Source organism: Pseudophryne corroboree, chromosome 10 (assembly GCF_028390025.1).
Source record: "Pseudophryne corroboree isolate aPseCor3 chromosome 10, aPseCor3.hap2, whole genome shotgun sequence".
Taxonomy (NCBI): Eukaryota; Metazoa; Chordata; class Amphibia; order Anura; family Myobatrachidae; genus Pseudophryne; species Pseudophryne corroboree.
Genome location: NC_086453.1, coordinates 380186183 through 380214070, shown reverse-complemented (window position 1 = coordinate 380214070; position 27888 = coordinate 380186183). Strand labels below are relative to the sequence as shown.

At 49.9% G+C, this 27888-nt stretch overlaps 1 protein-coding gene and 5 non-coding genes across 6 annotated transcripts; all 6 read right to left on the bottom strand.

The window, feature by feature from the left end:
- Positions 1–21351: 21351 nt before the first annotated feature.
- HSPA8 (heat shock protein family A (Hsp70) member 8) lies at positions 21352–27150 on the bottom strand. The gene is made up of 9 exons (XM_063943821.1): positions 27055–27150; positions 26245–26454; positions 25869–26074; positions 24658–24810; positions 23241–23796; positions 22791–22993; positions 22386–22584; positions 21943–22175; positions 21352–21740 (listed from the first exon to the last, which is right to left on the bottom strand). The coding sequence occupies exons 2-9, from the start codon at positions 26447–26449 to the stop codon at positions 21555–21557; spliced, it is 1941 nt and encodes a 646-aa protein (XP_063799891.1). The 5' UTR covers positions 26450–26454; positions 27055–27150; the 3' UTR covers positions 21352–21554.
- On the bottom strand, positions 21816–21914 carry LOC134967813 (small nucleolar RNA SNORD14). Its single transcript, XR_010189170.1, has one exon. It is a non-coding gene; the product is annotated as a small nucleolar RNA SNORD14 (small nucleolar RNA).
- Positions 22252–22350, bottom strand: LOC134967815 (small nucleolar RNA SNORD14). Its single transcript, XR_010189171.1, has one exon. It is a non-coding gene; the product is annotated as a small nucleolar RNA SNORD14 (small nucleolar RNA).
- On the bottom strand, positions 22661–22759 carry LOC134967810 (small nucleolar RNA SNORD14). The gene has a single exon (XR_010189168.1). It is a non-coding gene; the product is annotated as a small nucleolar RNA SNORD14 (small nucleolar RNA).
- On the bottom strand, positions 23069–23167 carry LOC134967812 (small nucleolar RNA SNORD14). Its single transcript, XR_010189169.1, has one exon. It is a non-coding gene; the product is annotated as a small nucleolar RNA SNORD14 (small nucleolar RNA).
- Positions 24525–24623, bottom strand: LOC134967816 (small nucleolar RNA SNORD14). Its single transcript, XR_010189172.1, has one exon. It is a non-coding gene; the product is annotated as a small nucleolar RNA SNORD14 (small nucleolar RNA).
- Positions 27151–27888: the final 738 nt, after the last annotated feature.

Genomic DNA, 27888 nt, shown 5'->3' with positions numbered 1-27888 from the left:
GAGGAGTGGGTGAGTGCTTTGTAAGTGAGTGTGAGAAGTTTGAATTGGATTCTGAAAGGGAAGGGAAGCCAGTGGAGGGCCTGTAGGAGGGGGGAGGTAGACGTAGTGCGTTTGGTGAGGAAGATGAGCCGGGCAGCAGCATTGAGGATAGATTGGAGTGGAGAGAGGTGATTGTCAGGGAGGCCAGTTAAGAGGAGATTACAGTAGTCCAGTCTGGAAATAATCAGTGAGTGAATAATGATCTTAGTGGCATCCTGTGTGAGAAAAGGTCTGATTCTAGAAATGTTTTTGAGATGAAAATGACAGGTTTGTGAGAGGTGCTGAATGTGTGGTTTGAAGGAGAGGGAGGAGTCAAGGATTACGCCAAGACAGCGTACTTGGGGGCTAGGGGAGATAGTTGTGCCATCAATGGATAATGAGATTGTGGGAGGTGAGGCTGTGCGGGAGGGTGGGAAGATGATCAGCTCAGTCTTAGACATGTTGAGTTTAAGAAAGCGCTGAGACATCCAGGAAGAGATAGCAGAAAGACAGTTTGAGGTACGAGTGAGGAGAGCCGTGGAGAGATCAGGGGAGGAGAGGTAGATTTGAGTGTCATCAGCATAGAGGTGATATTGGAAGTTAAAAGAACTAATGAGTTCACCTAAAGAGGACGTATAGAGAGAAAAGGAGAGGACCAAGAACAGAGCCTTGGGGGACACCAACAGTTAGTGGAAGTGGGGGGGAGGTAGCATCATGAGAGGAGACAGAGAAGGAACGATCAGAGAGGTAGGAGGACAGCCAGGAGAGGGCAGTATCACGCAGACCAAGAGAGTGAAGGATTTGCAGAAGGAGAGGATGGTCCACAGTGTCAAAAGCAGCAGAGAGGTCAAGAGAGTAGTGGCCCTTAGATTTGGCTGCATGGAGGTCATTGCAGACTTTTGTGAGGGCAGTTTCAGTGGAGTGGAGAGAACGGAAACCAGACTGGAATGGGTCAAGCAGTGAGTGAGAGGAAAGAAAGGCAGTGAGGCGATTATAGACAATACGCTCAAGAAGTTTGGAGGCAAAGGGGAGGAGAGAGATGGGTCGATAGTTGGAGAGAGTGTTAGGATCAAGGGTAGGTTTTTTAAGAATAGGGGAGACAAGAGCATGCTTGAAGGCAGAGGGGACAGTGCCTGATGAAAGGGAGAGATTGAGAAGGTGGGCAAGATGGGAACAGGCAGAAGGGGAGAGGTAACGGAGGAGGTGGGAGGGGATAGGGTCGAGCGGGGAGGTTGTGGGGGGGGAGGAACGGATGAGGGCCATGACTTCCTCGCCAGATACATGGGAGAAAGATGTCAGAGTTGGTAAGAGGGAAGGGGAGGGGTGGCAAGGGATGGGTGGTGGCTGGTTGCTGGTCTGGTGGGAAGTGATATCCTGACGTATGGAGTCAATCTTGGATGTGAAATAAGTGGCAAAGTCAAGAGCAGACAATGAGGAAGGGAGAGGAGGTGGTGGTGGGCAGAGGAGGGAGTTAACAGTGGCAAAGAGGCGCCGGGGGTTGGAAGACTGTGTAGAAATGAGGATTTTGAAGTATGATTGTTTAGCAAGGGAAAGGGCAGTACTGAAGGATGAGAGCATGAATTTGAAATGGAGGAAGTCTGCTTTAGAGCGTGATTTCCTCCACTGTCGCTCGGCAGTACGTGAGCATTTTTGTAGGTATCTGGTGCATTTGGTGTGCCAGGGTTGAGGTGTTGATCTGCGAGGGTGAATAGTGGTTGGCGGAGCAACAGAGTCAAGGGCAGAAGTAAGAGATGCATTGTATAGGGATGTGGCTTGTTCAAGGCATGTGAGAGAGAGAAGAGGAGAGAGAAGGGAGTCAAACAGGGAGGACAGGGATGAGGTGTCAATAGCCTCAATGTTACGCTTCGTGATTGTAGCCTTAGGAGGGAGAGATGGGGAAGCAGAGATAGATAAGTTGAAAGAGAGCAAATGGTGGTCAGAGAGGGGAAAAGGGGAATTGGAGAAATCAGAAATATCACAGCGGTGAGTGAAAACCAGATCCAGTGAGCTCCCGTTCACATGGGAGGGTGAGGTGGTCCACTGGGAGAGACCAAGTGAAGAGGTGAGGTTAAGGAGTTTAGAGGCAGGTGATTTTGTGGGGTTATCGATAGGGATGTTGAAATCACCTAGAATAATGGAGGGAATGTCAGAAGAGAGGAAGTGAGGTAGCCAGGAAGCAAAGTTGTCAAGGAATTTGGAGGAAATGCCAGGTGGACGGTAAATTACAGCAACTCGAAGATTAGTTTTGAGACCCTGAGGGCCTCTGCGCTGTAGGATCAGGCATGGGCTGAGACCCTGACTGACCCGAGGTATCAGCTTTATCCAACCTTTTATGTAAGGAGTTTACATTATCATTTAACACCTTCCACATATCCATCCAATCAGGTGTCGGCACCGTCGGCGGCGACACGTCAGTCAACTGCACTTGCTCTGCCTCCACATAGCCCTCTTCGTCAAACATGTCGACACACGCGTACCGACACACCACACACACAGGGGAAGCTCTAAATGAGGACAGGACCCCCACAAGGCCTTTTGGAGAGACAGAGAGAGAGTTTGCCAGCGCTATATAACCCAGGGATTACACAGTAACTTAGTGTTTACCCAGTAGCTGCTGTAATATGATTATTTGCGCCTAAATTTATGTGCCCCCCCTCTCTTTTTAACCCTTCTACCGTGATTCTGCAGGGGAGAGCCTGGGGAGCTTCCTCTCAGCGGAGCTGTGGAAGGAAAATGGCGCTGGTGAGTGCTGAGGAAGAAGGCCCCGCCCCCTCAGCGGCGGGCTTCTGTCCCGCGATTTCTTGTAAAATAAATGGCGGGGGCTCATACATATAACAGTGTGCCACTGTTTATATGCAGCATTCGCCAGGAGGTAACAATTGCTGCCCAGGGTGCCCCCCCTGCACCCTACAGTGACCGGAGTGTGTGGGTTAGTGTGGGCGCAATGGCGCACAGCTGCAGTGCTGTGCGCTACCTCATGTGAAGACAGGAGTCTTCTGCCGCCGATTTCGATGTTTTCTCCGCTTCTGCCGGCGGCTCTGCGAGGGGGACGGCGGCGCGGCTCCGGGAACGGACGACAAGGTCAGGTCCTGTGTTCGATCCCTCTAGAGCTAATGGTGTCCAGTAGCCTAAGAAGCGCAACCTAGCCGCAGTTAGTAGGTTTGCTTCTCTCCCCTCAGTCCCTCGTAGCAGAGAGTCTGTTGCCAGCAGAGGCTCTCTGAAAATAAAAAACCTAACTAAAATAAGAATTTACTCACCGGTAATTCTATTTCTCGTAGTCCGTAGTGGATGCTGGGAACTCCGTAAGGACCATGGGGAATAGCGGGCTCCGAAGGAGACTGGGCACTCTAAGAAAGAATTAGGACTACCTGGTGTGCACTGGCTCCTCCCTCTATGCCCCTCCTCCAGACCTCAGTTAGGGAAACTGTGCCCGGAAGAGCTGACACAATAAGGAAAGGATTTGGAATCCCGGGTAAGACTCATACCAGCCACACCAATCACACCGTACAACTCGTGATACTATACCCAGTGAACAGTATGAAATACAACTGAGCCTCTCGAATAGATGGCTCCAATCAATAACCCTTTAGTTAGGCAATAACTATATACAAGTATTGCAGACAATCCGCACTTGGGATGGGCGCCCAGCATCCACTACGGACTACGAGAAATAGAATTACTGGTGAGTAAATTCTTATTTTCTCTGACGTCCTAGTGGATGCTGGGAACTCCGTAAGGACCATGGGGATTATACCAAAGCTCCCAAACGGGCGGGAGAGTGCGGATGACTCTGCAGCACCGAATGAGCAAACTCCAGGTCCTCCTCAGCCAGGGTATCAAACTTGTAGAATTTTGCAAACGTGTTTGAACCCGACCAAGTAGCAGCTCGGCAAAGTTGTAAAGCCGAGACCCCTCGGGCAGCCGCCCAAGAAGAGCCCACCTTCCTTGTGGAATGGGCTTTAACAGATTTAGGATGCGGCAGTCCAGCCGCTGAATGTGCAAGTTGAATCGTACTACAGATCCAGCCAGCAATAGTCTGCTTAGAAGCAGGAGCACCCAGCTTGTTGGGTGCATGCAGGATAAACAGCGAGTCAGTTTTCTGACTCTAGCCGTCCTGGAAACATATATTTTCAGGGCCCTGACTACGTCCAGCAACTTGGAATCCTCCAAGTCCCGAGTAGCCGCAGGCACCACAATAGGTTGGTTCACATGAAAAGCTGATACCACCTTAGGAAGGAATTGGGAACGAGTCCTCAATTCCGCCCTATCCATATGGAAGATCAGATAAGGGCTTTTACATGACAAAGCCGCCAATTGTGATACACGCCTGGCCGACGCGAAGGCCAACAGCATGACCACCTTCCACGTGAGGAACTTTATCTCCACTGTTTTAAGTGGCTCAAACCAATGCGACTTTTCGAAATCCAACACCACGTTGAGGTCCCACGGTGCCACTGGAGGCACAAAAGGAGGCTGAATATGCAGCACTCCCTTTACAAAAGTCTGAACTTCAGGCAGTGAAGCCAGTTCTTTTTGGAAGAAAATCGACAGAGCCGAAATCTGGACCTTAATGGAACCCAATTTTAGGCCCATAGTCACCCCTGACTGTAGGAAGTGCAGAAATCGACCTAGCTGAAATTCCTCCGTTGGGGCCTTCCTGGCCTCACACCAAGCAACATATTTCCGCCATATGCGGTGATAATGTTTTGCGGTCACATCTTTCCTAGCTTTAATCAATAATTAATTTTACACATAATAAGAATTTACTTACCGATAATTCTATTTCTCGTAGTCCGTAGTGGATGCTGGGACTTCCGTAAGGACCATGGGGAATAGCGGCTCTGCAGGAGACTGGGCACAAAGTAAAAGCTTTAGGACTAGCTGGTGTGCACTGGCTCCTCCCCCTATGACCCTCCTCCAAGCCTCAGTTAGGATACTGTGCCCGGACGAGCGTACACAATAAGGAAGGATTTTGAATCCCGGGTAAGATTCATACCAGCCACACCAATCACACCGTACAACCTGTGATCTGAACCCAGTTAACAGTATGATAAAACTTAGGAGCCTCTAAAAAGATGGCTCACAACAATAAACAACCCGATTTTTTGTAACAATAACTATATACAAGTATTGCAGACAATCCGCACTTGGGATGGGCGCCCAGCATCCACTACGGACTACGAGAAATAGAATTATCGGTAAGTAAATTCTTATTTTCTCTGACGTCCTAGTGGATGCTGGGACTTCCGTAAGGACCATGGGGATTATACCAAAGCTCCCAAACGGGCGGGAGAGTGCGGATGACTCTGCAGCACCGAATGAGAGAACTCCAGGTCCTCCTCAGCCAGGGTATCGAACTTGTAAAATTTTGCAAACGTGTTTGCCCCTGACCAAGTAGCTGCTCGGCAAAGTTGTAAAGCCGAGACCCCTCGGGCAGCCGCCCAAGATGAGCCCACTTTCCTTGTGGAATGGGCTTTAACAGATTTTGGCTGTGGCAGTCCTGCCACAGAATGTGCAAGCTGAATTGTACTACAAATCCAACGAGCAATCGTCTGCTTAGAAGCAGGAGCACCCAGCTTGTTGGGTGCATACAGGATAAACAGCGAGTCAGATTTTCTGACTCCAGCCGTCCTGGAAACATATATTTTCAGGGCCCTGACTACGTCCAGTAACTTGGAGTCCTCCAAGTCCCTAGTAGCCGCAGGTACCACAATAGGTTGGTTCATGTGAAACGCTGAAACCACCTTAGGGAGAAATTGAGGACGAGTCCTCAATTCTGCCCTGTCTGAATGAAAAATTAGGTAAGGGCTTTTATATGATAAAGCCGCCAATTCTGAGACACGCCTGGCTGAAGCCAGGGCCAACAGCATTACCACTTTCCATGTGAGATATTTCAAGTCCACCGTGGTGAATGGTTCAAACCAATGTGATTTTAGAAACCCTAAAACTACATTGAGATCCCAAGGTGCCACTGGTGGCACAAAAGGAGGCTGTATATGCAGTACCCCCTTGACAAACGTCTGAACTTCAGGCACTGAAGCCAGTTCTTTCTGGAAGAAGATCGACAGGGCCGAAATTTTAACCTTAATGGATCCTAATTTTAGGCCCATAGACAGTCCTTCTTGCAGGAAATGTAAGAAACGACCCAGTTGAAATTCCTCTGTGGGGGCCTTCTTGGCCTCACACCACGCAACATATTTTCGCCAAATGCGGTGATAATGTTTCGCGGTTACATCCTTCCTGGCTTTGATCAGGGTAGGGATGACTTCATCTGGAATGCCTTTTTCCATCAGGATCCGGCGTTCAACCGCCATGCCGTCAAACGCAGCCGCGGTAAGTCTTGGAACAGACAAGGTCCCTGCTGGAGCAGGTCCTTTCTTAGAGGTAGAGGCCACGGATCCTCCGTGAGCATCTCTTGCAGTTCCGGGTACCAAGTTCTTCTTGGCCAATCCGGAGCCACGAGTATAGTTCTTACTCCTCTCTTTCTTATGATTCTCAGTACTTTTGGTATGAGAGGCAGAGGAGGGAACACATACACCGACTGGTACACCCACGGTGTTACCAGAGCATCCACCGCTATTGCCTGAGGGTCCCTTGACCTTGCGCAATATCTGTCCAGTTTTTTGTTGAGACGGGACGCCATCATGTCCACCTTTGGTTTTTCCCAACGGTTTACAATCAGTTGGAAGACTTCTGGGTGAAGTCCCCACTCCCCCGGGTGGAGGTCGTGTCTGCTGAGGAAGTCTGCTTCCCAGTTGTCCACTCCCGGAATGAACACTGCTGACAGTGCTACCACATGATTTTCCGCCCAGCGGAGAATCCTTGCAGCTTCTGCCATTGCCCTCCTGCTTCTTGTGCCGCCCTGTCTGTTGACGTGGGCGACTGCCGTGATGTTGTCCGATTGGATCAATACCGACTGACCCTGAAGCAGAGGCCTTGCTTGACTTAGGGCATTGTAAATGGCCCTTAGTTCCAGGATATTTATGTGAAGAGACATTTCCATGCTTGACCACAAGCCCTGGAAATTTCTTCCCTGTGTGACTGCTCCCCAGCCTCTCAGGCTGGCATCCGTGGTCACCAGCATCCAATCCTGAATGCCGAATCTGCGGCCCTCTAGAAGATGAGCCCTCTGTAACCACCACAGGAGAGACACCCTTGTCCTTGGAGATAGGGTAATCCGCTGATGCATCTGAAGATGCGATCCGGACCATTTGTCCAGCAGATCCCACTGAAACGTTCTTGCATGGAATCTTCCGAATGGAATCGCTTCGTAAGAAGCCACCATTTTTCCCAGGACTCTCGTGCATTGATGCACTGACACCTGGCCTGGTTTTAGGAGGTTCCTGACTAGCTCGGATAACTCCCTGGCCTTCTCCTCCGGGAGAAACACCTTTTTCTGGACTGTGTCCAGAATCATCCCCAGGAACAGTAGACGTGTTTTTGGAATCAGCTGTGATTTTGGGATATTTAGAATCCACCCGTGCTGACGTAACACTACCTGAGACAGTGCTACTCCGAACTCTAACTGTTCCCTGGACCTTGCCCTTATCAGGAGATCGTCCAAGTAAGGGATAATTAAGACGCCTTTTCTTCGAAGAAGAATCATCATTTCGGCCATTACCTTGGTAAAGACCCGGGGTGCCGTGGACAATCCAAACGGCAGCGTCTGAAACTGATAATGACAGTCTTGTACCACAAACCTGAGGTACCCTTGGTGAGAAGGGAAGATTGGGACATGGAGATAAGCATCTTTGATGTCCAGAGATACCATATAGTCCCCTTCTTCCAGATTCGCTATCACTGCTCTGAGTGATTCCATCTTGAACTTGAACCTTTTTATGTAAGTGTTCAAGGATTTTAGATTTAAAATTGGTCTCACCGAGCCGTCCGGCTTCGGTACCACAAACAGCGTGGAATAATACCCCTTTCCCTGTTGTAGGAGGGGTACCTTGATTATCACCTGCTGGGAATACAGCTTGTGAATAGCTTCCAATACTGCCTCCCTGTCGGAGGGAGACGTTGGTAGAGCAGACTTCAGGAATCTTCGAGGGGGAGACGTCTCGAATTCCAGTTTGTACCCCTGTGATACTACCTGCAGGATCCAGGGGTCCACTTGCGAGTGAGCCCACTGCGCGTTGAAATTTTTGAGACGGGCCCCCACCTTGCCTGAGTCCGCTTGTAAAGCCCCAGCGTCATGCTGAAGACTTGGCCGAAGCGGGGGAGGGCTTCTGCTCCTGGGAAGAGGCTGCCTGGTGCAGTCTTTTTCCTCTTCCTCTGCCCCGGGGCAGAAATGAGTGGCCTTTTGCCCGCTTGTTCTTATGGGAACGAAAGGACTGAGTTTGAAAAGACGGTGTCTTTTTCTGCTGAGAGGTGACCTGGGGTAAAAAGGTGGACTTTCCAGCCGTTGCCGTGGCCACCAGGTCTGATAGACCGACCCCAAATAACTCCTCCCCTTTATACGGCAATACTTCCATATGTCGTTTGGAATCTGCATCACCTGACCACTGTCGCGTCCATAACGCCCTTCTGGCAGAAATGGACATCGCACTCACTCTTGATGCCAGGGTGCAAATATCCTATCAATATTTTCAGTCAGGGAATCCGACCAAGCCACTCCAGCGCTGCACATCCAGGCTGAGGCGATTGCTGGTCGCAGTATAACACCAGTATGTGTGTATATACCTTTTAGGATATTTTCCAGCCTTCTATCAGCTGGTTCCTTGAGGGCGGCCGTATCAGGAGACGGTAACGCCACTTGTTTTGATAAGCGTGTGAGCGCCTTATCTACCCTAGGGGGTGTTTCCCAACGTGCCCTAACCTCTGGCGGGAAAGGGTATAGTGCCAATAATTTGTTAGAAATCAGCAGTTTTTTATCGGGGGAAACCCACGCTTCATCACACACCTCATTTAATTCATCTGATTCAGGAAAAACTACTGGTAGTTTTTTCACACCCCACATAATACCCTTTTTTGTGGTACTTGTAGTGTCAGAAATGTTCAATGCCTCCTTCATCGCCGTGATCATGTAACGTGTGGCCCTACTGGACATTACGTTCGTCTCCTCACCGTCGACACTGGATTCAGTATCCGTGTCTGGGTCTGTGTCGACCATCTGAGGTAACGGGCGTTTTAGCGCCCCTGACGGTGTCTGAGACGCCTGAATAGGCACTAACTGATTTGCCGGCTGTCTCATGTCGTCAACAGTTTTTTGCAAAGTGCTGACATTGTCACGTAATTCTTTAAATACAACCATCCAGTCAGGTGTCGACTCCCTAGGGGGTGACATCACTAACACAGGCAATTGCTCTGTTTCCACATCATTTTCCTCCTCATACATGTCGACACAATCGTACCGACACCCAGCACACACACAGGGAATGCTCTGACAGAGGATAGGACCCCACTAGCCCTTTGGGGAGACAGAGGGAGAGTTTGCCAGCACACACCAGAGCGCTATATATATTCAGGGATAACCTTATATAAGTGTTACTCCCTTTATAGCTGCTGTATTATATATTAGCTGCCAATAGTGCCCCCCTCTCTTGTTTTACCCTGTTTCTGTAGTGTAGTCTGCAGGGGAGAGTCAGGGAGCCGTCCTTCCAGCGGAGCTGTGAAAGAAAATGGCGCTTGTGTGCTGAGGAGATAGGCTCCGCCCCCTTCATGGCGGCCTTTTCTCCCGCTTTTTTCTGGAAAACTGGCAGGGGTTAAATGCATCCATATAGCCCAGGAGCTATATGTGATGCATTTCTTTAGCCACATAAGGTTTTTATCAAGTTTTATTGCGTCTCAGGGCGCTCCCCCCCAGCGCCCTGCACCCTCAGTGACCGGAGTGTGAAGTGTGCTGAGAGCAATGGCGCACAGCTGCAGTGCTGTGCGCTACCTTATCTGAAGACAGGAACGTCTTCTGCCGCCGCTTTCTCCGGACCTCTTCGCTCTTCTGGCTCTGTAAGGGGGCCGGCGGCGCGGCTCCGGGACCCATACAGGCTGAACCTGTGATCGTCCCTCTGGAGCTAATGTCCAGTAGCCAAGAAGCCCAATCCACTCTGCACGCAGGTGAGTTCGCTTCTTCTCCCCTTAGTCCCGCGCTGCAGTGAGCCTGTTGCCAGCAGGACTCACTGAAAATAAAAAACCTAAGTATACTTTTACTTCTAAGCAGCTCAGGAGAGCCACCTAGATTGCACTCTTCTCGGCCGGGCACAAAATCTTAACTGAGGCTTGGAGGAGGGTCATAGGGGGAGGAGCCAGTGCACACCAGCTAGTCCTAAAGCTTTTACTTTGTGCCCAGTCTCCTGCGGAGCCGCTATTCCCCATGGTCCTTACGGAAGTCCCAGCATCCACTAGGACGTCAGAGAAATATAGCTTCTAAGGCTATATTACGTGTGATTAGCCACTTTAAGGTACTCTAATTGCTGCCCAGGGCCCCCCCCCCCCAGCGCCCTGCACCCATCAGTGACCGGAGTATGTGGTGTGCACAGGGAGCAATGGCGCACAGCTGCAGTGCTGTGCGCTACCTTAATGAAGACCAGAGTCTTCAGCCGCCGATTTCCGTGAAGATCTTCATGCTTCTGGCTCTGCAAGGGGGACGGCGGCGCGGCTCCGGACGACCGAGGCTGGGCCTGTGTTCGATCCCTCTGGAGCTAATGGTGTCCAGTAGCCTAGAAGCCCAAGCTAGCTGCAAGCAGGTAGGTTCGCTTCTCTCCCCTAAGTCCCTCGTTGCAGTGAGTCTGTTGCCAGCAGATCTCACTGAAAATAAAAAACCTAATAAACACTTTCTTTACTAGAAGCTCAGGAGAGCCCCTAGTGTGCAACCAGCTCTAACGGGGACAGATTCTGACTAAAGGGTCTGGGGGAGGGGCATAGAGGGAGGAGCCAGTGCACACCAGATAGTACTAAATCTTTCTTTAGAGTGCCCAGTCTCCTGCGGAGCCCGCTATCCCCCCATGGTCCTTACGGAGTCCCCAGCATCCACTAGGACGTCAGAGAAATGGCGCTGGTTAGTGCTGGAGGATCAAGCCCCGCCCCCTTGACGGCGGGCTTCGGTCCCGCTCAATTTCTTTATACTAGCGGGGGTTTTATACTATACTGCCTCCACAGTATCTGAGACCTGTGCCAGTGTTATTTGAGGTATTTATTGCTGCCCAGGGCGCCCCCCCTGCGCCCTGCACCCTTGCTGTGCCGTGTGTGTGTGTGGGAGCAGTGGCGCGCAGCATGACCTCTGCGCGGTACCTGACTGAAGATCTGAAGTCTTCTGCCGCCTGTGAAGTCTTCTTTCTTTTTATACTCACCCGGCTTCTATCTTCCGGCTCTGTGAGGACGGCGGCGCAGCTAAGGGACGAACAGCGAGGACGACACCTGTGTTCCGACCCTCTGGAGCTAATGGTGTCCAGTAGCCTAAGAAGCAGAGCCTATCAGTTAAGTAGGTCTGCTTCTCTCCCCTCAGTCCCACAAAGCAGGGAGACTGTTGCCAGCAGTGCTCCCTGAAAATAAAAAACCTAACAAAAGTCTTTTCAGAGAAACTCAGTAGAGCTCCCCTGCAGTGCATCCAGTCTCCTCTGGGCACAGGATCTAACTGAGGTCTGGAGGTGGGGCATAGAGGGAGGAGCCAGTTCACACCCATCTAAAGTCTTAGAGTGTCCATGTCTCCTGCGGAGCCCGTCTATACCCCATGGTCCTTATGGAGTCCCCAGCATCCTCTAGGACGTAAGAGAAAATAAAGCAGCCAGTATTTACCCTGCACAGAAACAATATAACACACCCAAATCTAACTCTCTCTCTGCACGTTACATCTGCAGTGCACATAGGGGGTCATTCCGAGTTGTTCGCTCGCAAGGCGATTTTAGCAGAGTTACACACGCTAAGCCTCCGCCTACTGGGAGTGAATCTTAGCTTCTTAAAATTGCGAACGATGTATTCGCAATATTGCGATTACAAACTACTTAGCAGTTTCAGAGTAGCTTCAGACTTACTCGGCATCTGCGATCAGTTCAGTGCTTGTCGTTCCTGGTTTGACGTCACAAACACACCCAGCGTTCACCCAGACACTCCCCCGTTTCTCCAGCCACTCCCGCGTTTTTTCCGGAAACGGTAGCGTTTTTATCCACACGCCCATAAAACGCTGTGTTTCCGCCCAGTAACACCCATTTCCTGTCAATCACATTACGATCGCCGGAGCGAAGAAAAAATAAGAATTTACTTACCGATAATTCTATTTCTCATAGTCCGTAGTGGATGCTGGGACTCCGTAAGGACCATGGGGAATAGCGGCTCCGCAGGAGACTGGGCACAAAAGTAAAAGCTTGAACTAGCTGGTGTGCACTGGCTCCTCCCCCTATGACCCTCCTCCAAGCCTCAGTTAGGATACTGTGCCCGGACGAGCGTACATAATAAGGAAGGATATTGAATCCCGGGTAAGACTCATACCAGCCACACCAATCACACCGTACAACCTGTGATCTGAACCCAGTTAACAGTATGATAAACGAAGGAGCCTCTGAAAAGATGGCTCACAACAATAATAACCCGAATTTTGTAACAATAACTATATACAAGTATTGCAGACAATCCGCACTTGGGATGGGCGCCCAGCATCCACTACGGACTATGAGAAATAGAATTATCGGTAAGTAAATTCTTATTTTCTCTAACGTCCTAAGTGGATGCTGGGACTCCGTAAGGACCATGGGGATTATACCAAAGCTCCCAAACGGGCGGGAGAGTGCGGATGACTCTGCAGCACCGAATGAGAGAACTCCAGGTCCTCCTCAGCCAGGGTATCAAATTTGTAGAATTTAGCAAACGTGTTTGCCCCTGACCAAGTAGCTGCTCGGCAAAGTTGTAAAGCCGAGACCCCTCGGGCAGCCGCCCAAGATGAGCCCACCTTCCTTGTGGAATGGGCTTTTACAGATTTTGGCTGTGGCAGGCCTGCCACAGAATGTGCAAGCTGAATTGTACTACAAATCCAACGAGCAATCGTCTGCTTAGAAGCAGGAGCACCCTGCTTGTTGGGTGCATACAGGATAAACAGCGAGTCAGATTTCCTGACTCCAGCCGTCCTGGAAATATATATTTTCAGGGCCCTGACTACGTCCAGTAACTTGGAGTCCTCCAAGTCCCTAGTAGCCGCAGGCACCACAATAGGCTGGTTCACGTGAAACGCTGAAACCACCTTTGGGAGAAATTGAGGACGAGTCCTCAATTCTGCCCTATCCGTGTGAAAAATCAGGTAAGGGCTTTTATAAGATAAAGCCGCCAATTCTGAGACACGCCTGGCTGAAGCCAGGGCTAACAGCATTACCACCTTCCATGTGAGATATTTTAATTCCACAGTGGTGAGTGGTTCAAACCAATGTGATTTTAGGAACCCCAAAACCACATTGAGATCCCAAGGTGCCACCGGGGGCACAAAAGGAGGCTGTATATGCAGTACCCCTTTGACACACGTCTGGACTTCAGGCACTGAAGCCAGTTCTTTTTGGAAGAAAATCGACAGGGCCGAAATTTGAACCTTAATGGACCCTAATTTTAGGCCCATAGACAGTCCTGTTTGCAGGAAATGTAGGAAGCGACCCAGTTGAAATTCCTCTGTAGGGGCCTCTTTGGCCTCACACCACGCAACATATTTTCGCCAAATGCGGTGATAATGTTTTGCGGTTACATCCTTCCTGGCCTTTATCAGGGTAGGGATGACTTCTTCTGGAATGCCTTTTTCCTTCAGGATCCGGCGTTCAACTGCCATGCCGTCAAACGCAGCCGCGGTAAGTCTTGGAACAGACAAGGCCCCTGCTGGAGCAGATCCTTTCTTAGAGGTAGAGGCCACGGTTCCTCCGTGAGCATCTCTTGAAGTTCCGGGTACCAAGTCCTTCTTGGCCAATCCGGAACCACGAGTATAGTTCTTACTCCTCTCCTTTTTATGATTCTCAGTACTTTTGGTATGAGAGGCAGAGGAGGGAACACATACACTGACTGGTACACCCATGGTGTTACCAGAGCGTCCACCGCTATTGCCTGAGGGTCCCTTGACCTGGCGCAATATCTGTCTAGTTTTTTGTTGAGACGGGACGCCATCATGTCCACCTTTGGTTTTTCCCAACGGTTTACCATCTCTTGGAAGACTTCTGGATGAAGTCCCCACTCCCCCGGGTGAAGGTCGTGTCTGCTGAGGAAGTCCGCTTCCCAGTTGTCCACTCCCGGAATGAACACTGCTGACAGTGCTATCACATGATTCTCCGCCCAGCGAAGAATCCTTGCAGCTTCTGCCATCGCCCTCCTGCTTCTCGTGCCGCCCTGTCTGTTTACGTGGGCGACTGACGTGATGTTGTCCGATTGGATCAATACCGCCTGACCCTGAAGCAGGGGTTTTGCTTGACTTAGGGCATTGTAAATGGCCCTTAGTTCCAGAATGTTTATATGAAGAGATGTTTCATGCTTGACCACAAGCCCTGGAAATTTCGTCCCTGTGTGACTGCTACCCAGCCTCTCAGGCTGGCATCCGTGGTCACCAGGATCCAATCCTGAATGCCGAATCTGCGGCCCTCTAGTAGATGAGCACTCTGCAGCCACCACAGAAGAGACACCCTTGTCCTTGGCGACAGGGTTATCCGCTGATGCATCTGAAGATGCGATCCGGACCATTTGTCCAGAAGATCCCACTGAAACGTTCTTGCATGGAATCTTCCGAATGGAATCGCTTCGTAAGAAGCCACCATTTTTCCCAGGACCCTCGTGCACTGATGCACTGACACCTGGCCTGGTTTTAGGAGATTCCTGACTAGCTCGGATAACTCCCTGGCCTTCTCCTCTGGGAGAAACACCTTTTTCTGGACTGTGTCCAGAATCATTCCTAGGAACAGGAGACGTGTCGTTGGAATCAGCTGCGATTTTGGAATATTTAGAATCCACCCGTGCTGACGTAACACTAACTGAGATAGTGCTACTCCGACTTCTAACTGTTCCCTGGACCTTGCCCTTATCAGGAGATCGTCCAAGTAAGGGATAATTAAAACGCCTTTTCTTCGAAGAAGAATCATCATTTCGGCCATTACCTTGGTAAAGACCCGAGGTGCCGTGGACAACCCAAACGGCAGCGTCTGAAACTGATAATGACAGTTTTGTACTACAAACCTGAGGTACCCTTGGTGAGAAGGGTAGATTGGGACGTGGAGATAAGCATCTTTGATGTCCAGAGACACCATATAGTCCCCTTCTTCCAGGTTTGCTATCACTGCTCTGAGTGACTCCATCTTGAATTTGAACCTCTTTATGTAAGTGTTCAAGGATTTTAGATTTAAAATTGGTCTCACCGAGCCGTCCGGCTTCGGTACCACAAACAGCGTGGAATAATACCCCTTTCCCTGTTGTAGGAGAGGTACCTTGATTATCACCTGCTGGGAATACAGCTTGTGAATGGCTTCCAAAACTGCCTCCCTGTCGGAGGGAGACTTTGGTAGAGCAGACTTCAGGAACCGGCGAGGGGGAGACGTCTCGAATTCCAGTTTGTACCCCTGTGATACTACCTGCAGAATCCAGGGGTCCACTTGCGAGTGAGCCCACTGCGCGTTGAAATTTTTGAGACGGGCCCCCACCGTGTCCGCTTGTAAAGCCCCAGCGTCATGCTGAAGACTTGGCAGAAGCAGAGGAGGGCTTCTGCTCCTGGGAAGAGGCTGCCTGGTGCAGTCTTTTTCCTCTTCCTCTGCCCCGGGGCAGAAATGAGTGGCCTTTTGCCCGCTTGTACTTATGGGAACGAAAGGACTGAGTTTGAAAAGACGGTGTCTTTTTCTGCTGAGAGGTGACCTGGGGTAAAAAGGTGGACTTTCCGGCCGTTGCCGTGGCCACCAGGTCCGATAGACCGGCCCCAAATAACTCCTCCCCTTTATACGGCAATACTTCCATATGTCGTTTGGAATCCGCATCCCCTGACCACTGTCGCGTCCATAACGCTCTTCTGGCAGAAATGGACATAGCACTCACTCTTGATGCCAGGGTGCAAATATCCCTCTGTGCATCACGCATATATAGTAATGCATCCTTCAAATGCTCTATAGTTAGTAATATACTGTCCCTATCCAGGGTATCAATATTTTCAGTCAGGGAATCCGACCACGCCACTCCAGCACTGCACATCCAGGCTGAGGCGATTGCTGGTCGCAGTATAACACCAGTATGTGTGTATATACCCTTCAGGATATTTTCCAGCCTTCTATCCGCTGGTTCTTTGAGGGCGGCCGTATCAGGAGACGGTAACGCTACTTGTTTAGATAAACGTGTGAGCGCTTTATCTACTCTAGGGGGTGTTTCCCAACGCGCCCTAACCTCTGGCGGGAAAGGGTATAGTGCCAATAATTTATTAGAAATTAGCACTTTTTTATCGGGGGAAACCCACGCTTTATCACACACCTCATTTAATTCATCTGACTCAGGAAAAGCTACTGGTAGTTTTTTTACTCCCCACATAATACCCTTCTTTGTGGTACTTGTAGTGTCAGAAATGTTCAATGCCTCCTTCATTGCCGTGATCATGTAACGTGTGGCCCTACTGGACATTACGTTTGTCTCCTCACCGTCGACACTGGACTCAGTATCTGTGTCGACCCACTGAGGTAACGGGCGTTTTATCGCCCCTGACGGTGTCTGAGACGCCTGGACAGGCACTAATTGATTTTTCGGCTGTCTCATGTCGTCAACAGTTTTTTGTAAAGTGCTGACATTGTCACGTAGTTCTTTAAATACAACCATCCAGTCAGGTGTCGACTCCCTAGGGGGTGACATCACTAACACAGGCAATTGCTCTGCTTCCACATCATTTTCCTCCTCATACATGTCGACACAATCGTACCGACACCCAGCACACACACAGGGAATGCTCTGATAGAGGACAGGACCCCACTAGCCCTTTGGGGAGACAGAGGGAGAGTTTGCCAGCACACACCAGAGCGCTATATATATATATATATATATATATATATATATATATAGGGATAACCTTATATAAGTGTTACTCCCTTTTATAGCTGCTGTTTATAATTTAGCTGCCAATAGTGCCCCCCCTCTCTCGTTTTTACCCTGATTCTGTAGGGACTGCAGGGGAGAGTCAGGGAGCCGTCCTTCCAGCGGAACTGTGAGGGAAAATGGCGCTTGTGTGCTGAGGAGATAGGCTCCGCCCCTTCACGACGGCCTTATCTCCCGCTTTTTTCTGGAAAACTGGCAGGGGTTAAATACATCCATATAGCCCAGGAGCTATATGTGATGTATTTCATTTGCCATCCTAAGGTATTTCTGTTTTTATTGCGTCTCAGGGCGCTCCCCCCCAGCGCCCTGCACCCTCAGTGACCGGAGTGTGAAGTGTGCTGAGAGCAATGGCGCACAGCTGCAGTGCTGTGCGCTACCTTAGTTGAAGACAGGAACGTCTTCTGCCGCCGATTTCACCGGACCTCTTCGTTCTTCTGGCTCTGTAAGGGGGCCGGCGGCGCGGCTCCGGGACCCATCCAGGCTGAACCTGTGATCGTCCCTCTGGAGCTAATGTCCAGTAGCCTAAGAAGCCCAATCCACTCTGCACGCAGGTGAGTTCGCTTCTTCTCCCCTTAGTCCCACGATGCAGTGAGCCTGTTGCCAGCAGGACTCACTGAAAATAAAAAACCTAAAATAAACTTTTACTCTAAGCAGCTCAGGAGAGCCACCTAGCATGCACCCTTCTCGTTCGGGCACAAGAATCTAACTGAGGCTTGGAGGAGGGTCATAGGGGGAGGAGCCAGTGCACACCAGCTAGTTCAAGCTTTTACTTTTGTGCCCAGTCTCCTGCGGAGCCGCTATTCCCCATGGTCCTTACGGAGTCCCAGCATCCACTTAGGACGTTAGAGAAAGCCGTAAAAAAAACTATCTTCATAGCAAAATTACTTGGCGCAGTCGCAGTGCGAACATTGCGCATGCGTACTAAGCAGAAAAACGCTGCGATGCGAAGAAAATTACCGAGCGAACGACTCGGAATGAGGGCCATAGTTTTGCCCAACTGCTAACAAATTTGCTGCTGCGATCAACTCTGAATTACCCCCACAGTTCCCATTGCTGTCTATTACCAATACTAAGCACAGTAATAATAGTGAAGGAACAGGCGTGCTGTTCACCACGGTCTCTCACTCCACTGTAGCACGCTGCATGCTAGGACAAGCTTCCTGACTGTGGGTGGTATTGCGTAGTGACAGAGCAGCAGCTTAATACACTGCAGTCTCCATCTTTACACAGAGCAGCAGCTTAATACACTGCAGTCTCCACTTATAACCTGTATCAGACACATTAGACGTAAACACTGTAAGAGGCTCTTCAGTTCTCTGATGGGATGGTGAGGTATCCACATTACAACACACATGGCCTGCCCCCTCCATCATGTAAGTAGTCAATGGAGCCCTGTTGGGGTAACATTGCCATTGAGCAGTAACAAGGGACTGGTTCCCAGCTGGGCGCCCCTGAATGCTTGCACACGATAGGTTAATCTGGCTGGAATGGACACCCCTTAGGGACTGCAGGACAGCTGCAGGGTGACTTTACACAGTCCAGCACCATCTGGAATAGGGGAGAGCCGAAATAAAAGTGCACAACCCCCTACAATGTGAGTGTAAGCAGAGAGGGGAGTCCGAATATAGCCCAAGATAATTATTCCTCCCGCAGCAGCAGTACTGATCTGCGCAGGACACATTCCCCCAGCATCTTCCAAACCCAATTCCATACATCATACTGCCTGGCGGTGAAGAATAGTGCAATGGCGGTTTAACCACTCCAACCATCACTTGGCACTGCACGTGATCTGTGACTGCTCGACCGGGTGACACCCAACCCGCAGCGACTGCTCCAACTGATTAAATGTACAATACATTCTCTCCACCTGTGTAGCCTACACTTTTACTGCTGAGCTGCTGCAGCACCTCGTCCGCTGGTTCCCAGGACCCCACACAGTCCACGTCCACTGGTAGTATGGTATGCCGGCTGTCGGGGTCCCAGCGCACAGCATACCAGCGGCATGATCCCAACAGCGTGGTGACTGCAAATGAGCCCCTTGCCGGCTCGCTGCGCTACACTATCTATTCTCCCTCCAGGGGGAGTCATGGGCCCCCAAGAGGGAGAAACAGTGTCAGTATACTGGCGCCGGGACCCCAACAGCAAGCAAACTGAAGACCACCCCACTGGAGCCAGCCAGGGGTAAGACACGGCACATGCACTAGGCTTATATGCTGACTGGCATCTCCGGGTGGGGTGGTTTCAGAAGTGTGTGGAAGTGATTGGAGCATCTGACCATCACAGAGCTCCTTAGTACCACACTGCTTACTGCCAACGTTTATATGGGGACTAGTGCTATGCCCATCAGGAATGTGGACATGCCACACTGCTTACAGCGAGGTGGCGTCATACTCCCAACCGTAGTGTCCAAACTGATAATCACCTACACCAGATGTTCCCAAACGCAGCCCTCAACAATCCAGGTTTTAAAGTATATCCATGCTTGGCCACAGGTGACAATTTGATGTAACGGTCTGTGCTGGACCATGGATATACCCAAAACCTAGACCATTTGGGAGAGCCATGAGGACTGTGTTTGGGAACCTCTGACCTACACAACGTTTCATCCATCTTGAAGCATCTTGGAGAGCACAGCTCTGAGCTACAGTAAAGCTGGTTACACACCTGGCCACCCTGACAATTAGGAAGCACATACACACCAGTTGTCTTGTCAGCCTGGCAGTCCCTGCAGCAGTGTACATACAGCCAGATGCAGTATGTCTGAATGATGATCAGGTGAAACATCAATTGATGAGCTCAATGATATATCAGGTGTTCCATTCAACCAAGATAACAGATCTCAGAGTGTACCCCCCCCCCTTCACAGTACCAATCAGAGCACTGTAAGTGTGGATCACAATGCCCTATATACCAGGCCCGCCAGCTGTTGAGCTACACATCCCTGCAACAGTTTTAGCATGGCCAAATAGCAAAACTGTAGCAAGGCATGCTGGTATGTGTAGTTCAACAGCTGGAGGGCCAAAGGTTCCTCATCCACTATAAAATGGAGGACAAGTGTAGGCTGGCCATATGGAGACTATTCTCCACCACCCCATCCAGCTTTTGTTCTATAGGTCAAGACTACAAGTCCACCCAAAGTGAGGGAAGTGGGCACCTTGCATCAGGAGTACATATGGGGAATAGCTGGCACTCATGGAGCCTCCGTCTATAAGACGATCATGGAAGGAACTCCAACATATTGTCTCTGCAGATGACAGCCACCCGTACCACCTTACTGTGTACATGTCCTCTTATCCCACATTCCCATCAGCAACTCAAGGAATGGGACTATAGCAATGCAGAAACTGACTGCACCATCACTTACAGCTGTATCTCACAAGCTATCCACAGCTATTGTGGAACAGGGCCTGGTTCTGAGTAAGGCTAGTCTATATTAGAGATGAGCGGGTTTGGTTTTATTTGGGTATTTCGGGTTTTGCTTATTGGCTATCCACAACGCATGACATCCGTGATCCAATAAGATGCCGTTTCAAGCCCTGAGTAAAACCAAACCCGCACATCTCTCGTCTATATATTAGTAGATAACTGCAGCCCTGGTCAACTGCTTTCATCTTACTAAGGTTAAAGGGGCATACAGGGTGCAATATTAAACTTGCAAGGTTAGACTGTGCAGGCAATTTTGACTATATAACACAAGTTAGTCAAAAACCCATAGCAAAGACTGCACAATCAATATCACACCATGTGTATGCACCTTTACTATCTAGTGGCAGCTGAACACCATCACCACACCCCAGTATAGTTACTTGGTCTGCATGAGGTTTCATTCAACTCTTCCATTTCTAAAGAAGGCTGTCACCCACAGTGTGTGTGCGCCTTACATATACTTGCTAAGGTTGTGTGTGCTGCGGCTAAGACAACTGATGCAGTCATGACATAAGGTGTGGCCATGTACAGATGTTTTACTCAGATCTCACCAGTATTTGTGCCCTATGTCAGATGTATTGCAGTGCAGGCTGCCATGTTGTAGTGGTGTTTGTTGGGAGATGCAAGACTACCGTGTCCACAGCATCACGTGAATGTTTGTATATGTATTAAGTTACATATGGCAGTGTTCCTGTGTAACAATCACCTGCAGCTACTCTCCAGCTTACACCCTATATAGCCTCATCCATGCTGGTGGTGGTTGCTGCACACCCTACGCAGCAAGCTCACGGGACTAAGCCTGGTGACATGTGCATAGGTGGGAATGATGCTTCAATGAGACAATCACTTCCCATGCCAGGTACCCACACCACCCCAAGCCTTATCCGAGACACAAGCCAGGAAGCCAATTAAATAGATTTATTCTCCAGAACAAATGCTTGTTACATAACAGGTAAAGTGCAATGGTGTTCTGTCTGGTGGAGTGACTTCAAGTATTAATGCCCCAAAGTTAAACTTTACAGCAGCTTACATGGGAATTAACACAGAACAGCCATTATTAGGTATCGCCATAGGAATCTCAAGACAAACATCAGGAAAGAGTTTGTTTAGTCGACCTCTTCAATTGTTGGTCCGGATGATGCACCACCTGATGGTGCTCCGCCAGCACCTGGGAAGCCACTGGGCATCCCTCCGGGCATGCCACCTGCACTCTGGTACAGCTTTGTGATAATGGGGTTGCAGACCTTCTCAAGCTCCTTCTGCTGGTGCTCAAACTCATCCTTCTCTGCAGTCTGAAAAGGGAGAAAGTTAGAATCAGACAACTGCAACTAGACCAGGGTTAGACAGACATTACCACTATGCATTAGTCGCTCAGACATCCAAGGAAGGTACTGAAGCCATCATGAGCCTCACAGCTCTGGTCTGGAGGAAACTACGAATGGCAGTGGAAACATTCATCACAGCGACTAAGCACCACCTGCCCGAGACACATACCTGGTTCTTGTCCAGCCAAGCAATGACCTCGTTGCATTTTTCCTGGATCTTCTGCTTGTCCTCGTCAGAGATCTTTCCTTGAAGCTTCTCATCCTCGACAGTTGCCTTCATGTTGAATGCATAGGATTCCAGGGAGTTCTTGGATGAGACCTTGTCCCTCTGCTTCTCATCTTCAGCTTTGTATTTCTCAGCTTCTTGGACCATACGCTCGATGTCTTCCTTGCTCAGACGACCTGCCAGAAGTAGTTACAATTAGCTTTCTAAGTGAACACAGACAACACACTGCATCATAAGCTTTTATGGGTTCAGCCGCTCAGACATCCAAGGAAGGTACTGGAGCCATCATGAGCCTTACGGCTCTGGTCTGGTGGAAACTACGAATGGCAGTGGAAACATTCATCATAGCGGATGACACAAGACTGAAGGCCATCTGTGATAGTTACCTTTGTCATTTGTGATGGTGATCTTGTTTTCCTTGCCGGTGCTCTTGTCGACGGCAGACACGTTTAGGATACCATTGGCATCAATATCAAATGTCACCTCAATCTGAGGAACGCCGCGGGGAGCTGGAGGAATGCCAGTCAGCTCAAACTTGCCCAGTAAGTTGTTGTCTTTTGTCATTGCCCTCTCTCCTTCATACACCTGGAAAGGAAGACAGTGGTTAGCACATCTGGCTGTCATCCAGTATGTGTAGGTAGATGTTACAGCTAGGTGCTGGTCGCTCAGACATCCAAGGAAGGTACAAAAGCCATCATGAGCCTTGCGGCTCTGGTCTGGTGGAAACTACGAATGGCAGTGGAAACATTCATCATAGCGACTAATCAGAAGGGAACTGCAGATGTGATTACCTGAATCAAGACACCAGGCTGGTTGTCAGAGTAGGTGGTGAAGGTCTGAGTCTGCTTTGTGGGAATGGTTGTGTTACGCTTGATCAGGACAGTCATCACTCCACCAGCAGTTTCAATACCCAGGGACAGTGGGGTGACATCGAGCAGCAAGAGGTCCTGGACATTCTCAGACTTGTCACCAGACAAGATGGCAGCCTGCACAGCTGGAGAGGAAAGATACAATACAGATGTTATATTCTTTAGAGATGCAATTTAACTAGTACAGGGAAGAGGGGCGGTCGCTCAGACATCCAAGGAAGGTAACTGAGCCATCATGAGCCTCACAGCTCTGGTCTGGTGGAAACTACGAATGGCAGTGGAAACATTCATCACAGCGAACCTAGTTACAAACATGCAAGGCCTCCAGATTACCAGGCACTAACATCTATGATCAGCTTCCACATAACATACCTGCACCATAAGCCACAGCCTCATCTGGGTTAATGCTTTTGTTAAGTTCCTTTCCATTGAAGAAGTCCTGAAGGAGTTTCTGAATTTTGGGGATACGAGTGGATCCACCAACCAAGACAATATCATGGATCTGTGACTTGTCAAGCTTGGCATCACGGAGAGCCTTTTCTACTGGATCCAGTGTGCCTCTGAAGAGATCGGCATTCAGTTCTTCAAAGCGAGCTCTGGTGATTGAGGTATAAAAGTCGATTCCTTCATACAGAGAATCTATTTCTATGCTAGCCTGTGTGCTGGATGACAATGTGCGCTTTGCACGCTCACAGGCTGTGCGGAGACGGCGAACAGCTCTCTTGTTGTCAATGATATCTTTCTTGTGCTTCCTCTTGAATTCTGCTACAAAGTGATTCACCATTCTGTTGTCAAAGTCTTCCCCACCCAAATGAGTGTCACCAGCTGTGGACTTTACTTCAAATATCCCATCTTCAATGGTCAGGATGGAGACATCAAAAGTACCACCACCAAGATCAAAGATCAGCACGTTCCTCTCTGCACCAACCTGGGGACAGACAAATACATCAGGCTCTGAAATATTTCTTTGCAGAATTTAGACGTGAGGGGGTATGCTTCGTCTAGTATTCCGTCACTGACCCTACAGACAATTTCTCTATAGAACCCCATTTTACCAGAACACACGTTAAATGTGATAAGTGGTGTATTGTATGTTTTATTCCAACTTATTTACCACATCACAAAATGCAGTCTAAATATGTTCAGTACTAGGCATTTTATAATAATGATGTACATTAGGAAGCTATTGTGATTTTATAACCAGGAAGCTTCAGGTTTTCCTGAAACTAGGGACAGCCATAGGCCATTCATAAGTCAGTTTGGCAGATATGTATGGCAAAATTGTTCAATCTCAAGAACCAAGTGGTTTTCCCTCCATCAATGGCACAGCAGAACCAGATTTTCTGGGTCATCAATTGCATAGTAGACAGCCAAACTAAAACTGGCTGGGGCAGATTAAAGGGGGAGGGACAGAGGCATCCTGGGACTTCAAAAGCTTTAACTGTCTGGTGCCCATTACTCCCCAACCATCTACGCTTTAATGTCATCCCTGAGGAGACTATGGACCCTGTAGAATGAATCCAAGATGAAATACCCCCGCAGGATAATAAGTATCCGATTAGTACACAGCTGTGACAAGCACTGACTTTACACAGCATAAGACACAAGAGGAGAGAAACCCAAGCAGCATCTTAATATCAGACATTACTGATCAGATCGCTCAGACATCCAAGGAAGGTACTGGAGCCATCATGAGCCTCACGGCTCTGGTCTGGAGGAAACTACGAATGGCAGTGGAAACGTTCATCACAGCGATCAGCGAGTACAGTACTAAGTTACAGTCCCTTACCTTCTTGTCCAACCCATAGGCAATGGCAGCTGCAGTGGGCTCATTGATGATACGCAGAACGTTGAGGCCAGAGATTGTGCCGGCATCCTTGGTGGCCTGACGCTGGGAGTCATTGAAGTAGGCAGGTACAGTGATCACAGCATTTGTCACAGTCTAGAGGGGGAGATTAAGCTTTAGTACAAATGGACTAGTAACAAGCATAACAGACTTGTAGCTACAACTATATATACAGTAACATTAGCACGAGTTTGCTGCAATAACTCACAGCTGCAAGTGGCATAGGTCTGGGTATTAATGATGTCAGAGCCAAAACACAGCCAGCATTAGTGTTTAATCAGGACCACCATTGTAAGTTACCACTTACAGACTCCCCAACAGTCAGATATAAACACCTGTCAGGCTAAGGGTGGATACACATTAGGCAGACATGCAGTCAGGCCAAATTCCCTTCGTCCCAGATCATGCCAGATACATGTTATATTGGGTACACACGCCGATGTGACATCTTGCCCACCCTTCAGTACACTGCACTAGATCGCAGGTGACCTCTTCTGTTTAGCCATGCTGCATGACACTGCCAGTTTCCCCTTAGATTGTAGTTACCCAGTTTCGTGTTCAGCTGTAAAGCGCAATGGAATTTGCTGCGCTATACAAGATGTCACCTATGAGAGAGTGCAATTGCGGGTACACACTGCATGAAGTAGATTTGTCATGCTGATACAGAACGTCCTGACATGGAGCTAGTGTTTACCCACCCAAATGTTCATTGTAGGGTTACCAACTCATCCCATTTTATTCTGGCTACATTATACAGGTTCTGTGGCTGGCTTCAAGACTCCATTTCACCTGGCTTTAGTCAGCCACAGAACCTGTGTAATATGTCCAGAATTAAAGGGATAAGGTTGCAACCAATTGTATCAGACATCCAGCAGATATAGTACCCACACAGATCAGTGTATGGCCATACCATTTGGATCCTCCCCTGGGGTGGAGACATTTCCCTGCACCTCCCACATGAACAGGATAAATGTCTGCCAGTCAGCCACAGTAGCACGCACATACATATAATACAGACATTCAGGATTCAGTGTGTCTGATGAATATTTCTGGATTGGTCATGTACACGCACACCATTATATGGGCGAATCACGACATCCGGCAGTTCACCCAGATAATGCAGACAGCATAAGTAGACAGTTAGATTAACAAACCTTTCCGAGGTACGCTTCTGCGATCTCCTTCATCTTCACCAGGACCATGGAAGAGATCTCTTCTGGAAAGAAACACTTAGTCTCTGCTTTGTAGTCTACTTGAACCTTGGGTCTTCCGCCATCACTTATAACAGTGAACGGCCAGTGCTTCATATCAGACTGTACAACGGCATCTTCAAATCTGCGGCCAATCAGACGCTTGGCATCTAAAAGGACACCATTACATTATTGTACAGCAGGGAGAGGTACAACCCTCAGACAGGGGCCCGACAGGACAGATCAGGTTCCCAATTTCCCCACAAGGTTATTCTATTCTCATCAGGACCGTCCCATAGACTCCAGTCATCACTGCATGTACAGACCAAATGTAACTTACCAAATACAGTGTTTGTTGGGTTCATGGCAACTTGATTTTTGGCAGCATCCCCGATCAGCCTTTCGGTGTCTGTGAAGGCCACGTAGCTGGGCGTGGTACGGTTACCCTGGTCATTGGCGATGATTTCCACCTTGCCATGCTGGAAGACACCCACACAGGAGTAGGTGGTGCCAAGATCGATGCCGACTGCTGGTCCCTTAGACATGATTACTGCAACAGGAAATGAGAGGAGTCAGTCACAGGACATATACAGGGTGTCATATCAGTCACTGCAATGGGTCGGGTACAGGACCCCGGCGGTCACATGACCAGCACCAGGTGGTAAACTAACCCAGTCCCCCATAACCCCCCCATGAGGCCGGGAATTAAATGAGAAGACTGGCAGCCAGTCAGCTGATGGTTCTCCAGAGTGCAGGTGCTGAATGTAAGCCTTGTGCTGATTGGTTGCCATGCGCTGCACAGATGGGACACAAGGGCCGGGGATGGGCGCACCCAGGTGCAGGCCGGGTGCCATTTTGCGGCAAGACGCCGCCATCTTACTGTGCAGACCACGTGACACCGCCCCGAGGCCGCCGGGAACCGGGCATATCACCTCCTCTGCGCCACCCGTCCGCCGCCAGTGCCCCGGCCTACACAGGAGGAAGCCGGTCTCCAGCTCAGCCTCACACGATGGTGACTAGGTCCGCAGTGCCGGCTTCCCATCTCTCCCCCACGATGCTGGAACCTGAACTGCGGTTCCCCGGCCACAGGCCACCCCGCTACCCACACCCTGGCTGCACCGCGGCCTACCTGCCCCTTCCCCCCCCGTACCTGCACTGCGGCTGCGATTCCCCGGTCAGTGGCTGAGCTGCTCGCCGTCTCCGAGCTGCTGCTGAGGTGAATGAGGAGGAGTCTCGGAGCCGGCTCCCTTATATACGGCCTGAGAAGCTTCCAGAACTGGGCGCGTCCCCGCCCGCGCGTCACCCGCCCTCTACCAATCACCGCGCTCCCTGCCCGCACGTGACCCGAACACGTCACACCCTTCTGGAACGTTCTGCTGTACCCCACCCTGTGCGTGTGGGCGGCCGGCCTGCGCCGCCATTTTACATCCCATTCATAGATGCCGCTAACGCCCGGGTGCCGAACCCCGGCTGTAAGGGGAATCTCTGGCAGCGGTACCCGGGCGCTAGCGGCTTATTACTCCGCGTTTTACGCTGTTAGGTGCTGCCCTCATGTAACATGGCGGATGACGTGTACAGACACTACAGCTGCCCTCATGTGTCATGGCGGATGACGTGTACAGACACTAGAGCTGCCCTCATGTAACATGGCGGATGGGTAGATGCTAGAATCAAGTGGGCTAAGGGACCTTTTCCGTAAGGGGGAGGAGTTACGACGCAAGGGGGGAGGAGCTAGGCCAGCGGGATAGTTCCTCTACTATCCACGCCACCAACTATTACCTTTAGTAATGGCGAGCGTACTGTTCGGGTACCCTGTTCGCCCATAGCTCCTCCCCCTGCTGACGTAGCTCCTCCCCTCAATACGTCACAAGGTCCCTTCAGCCCCTCCGATATAGAACCAACCATGGCGGATGACCTGTACTAGAGCTGTCCTCATGTGACATGGCGGATGATGTGTACAGACACTACAGCTGCCCTCATGTGA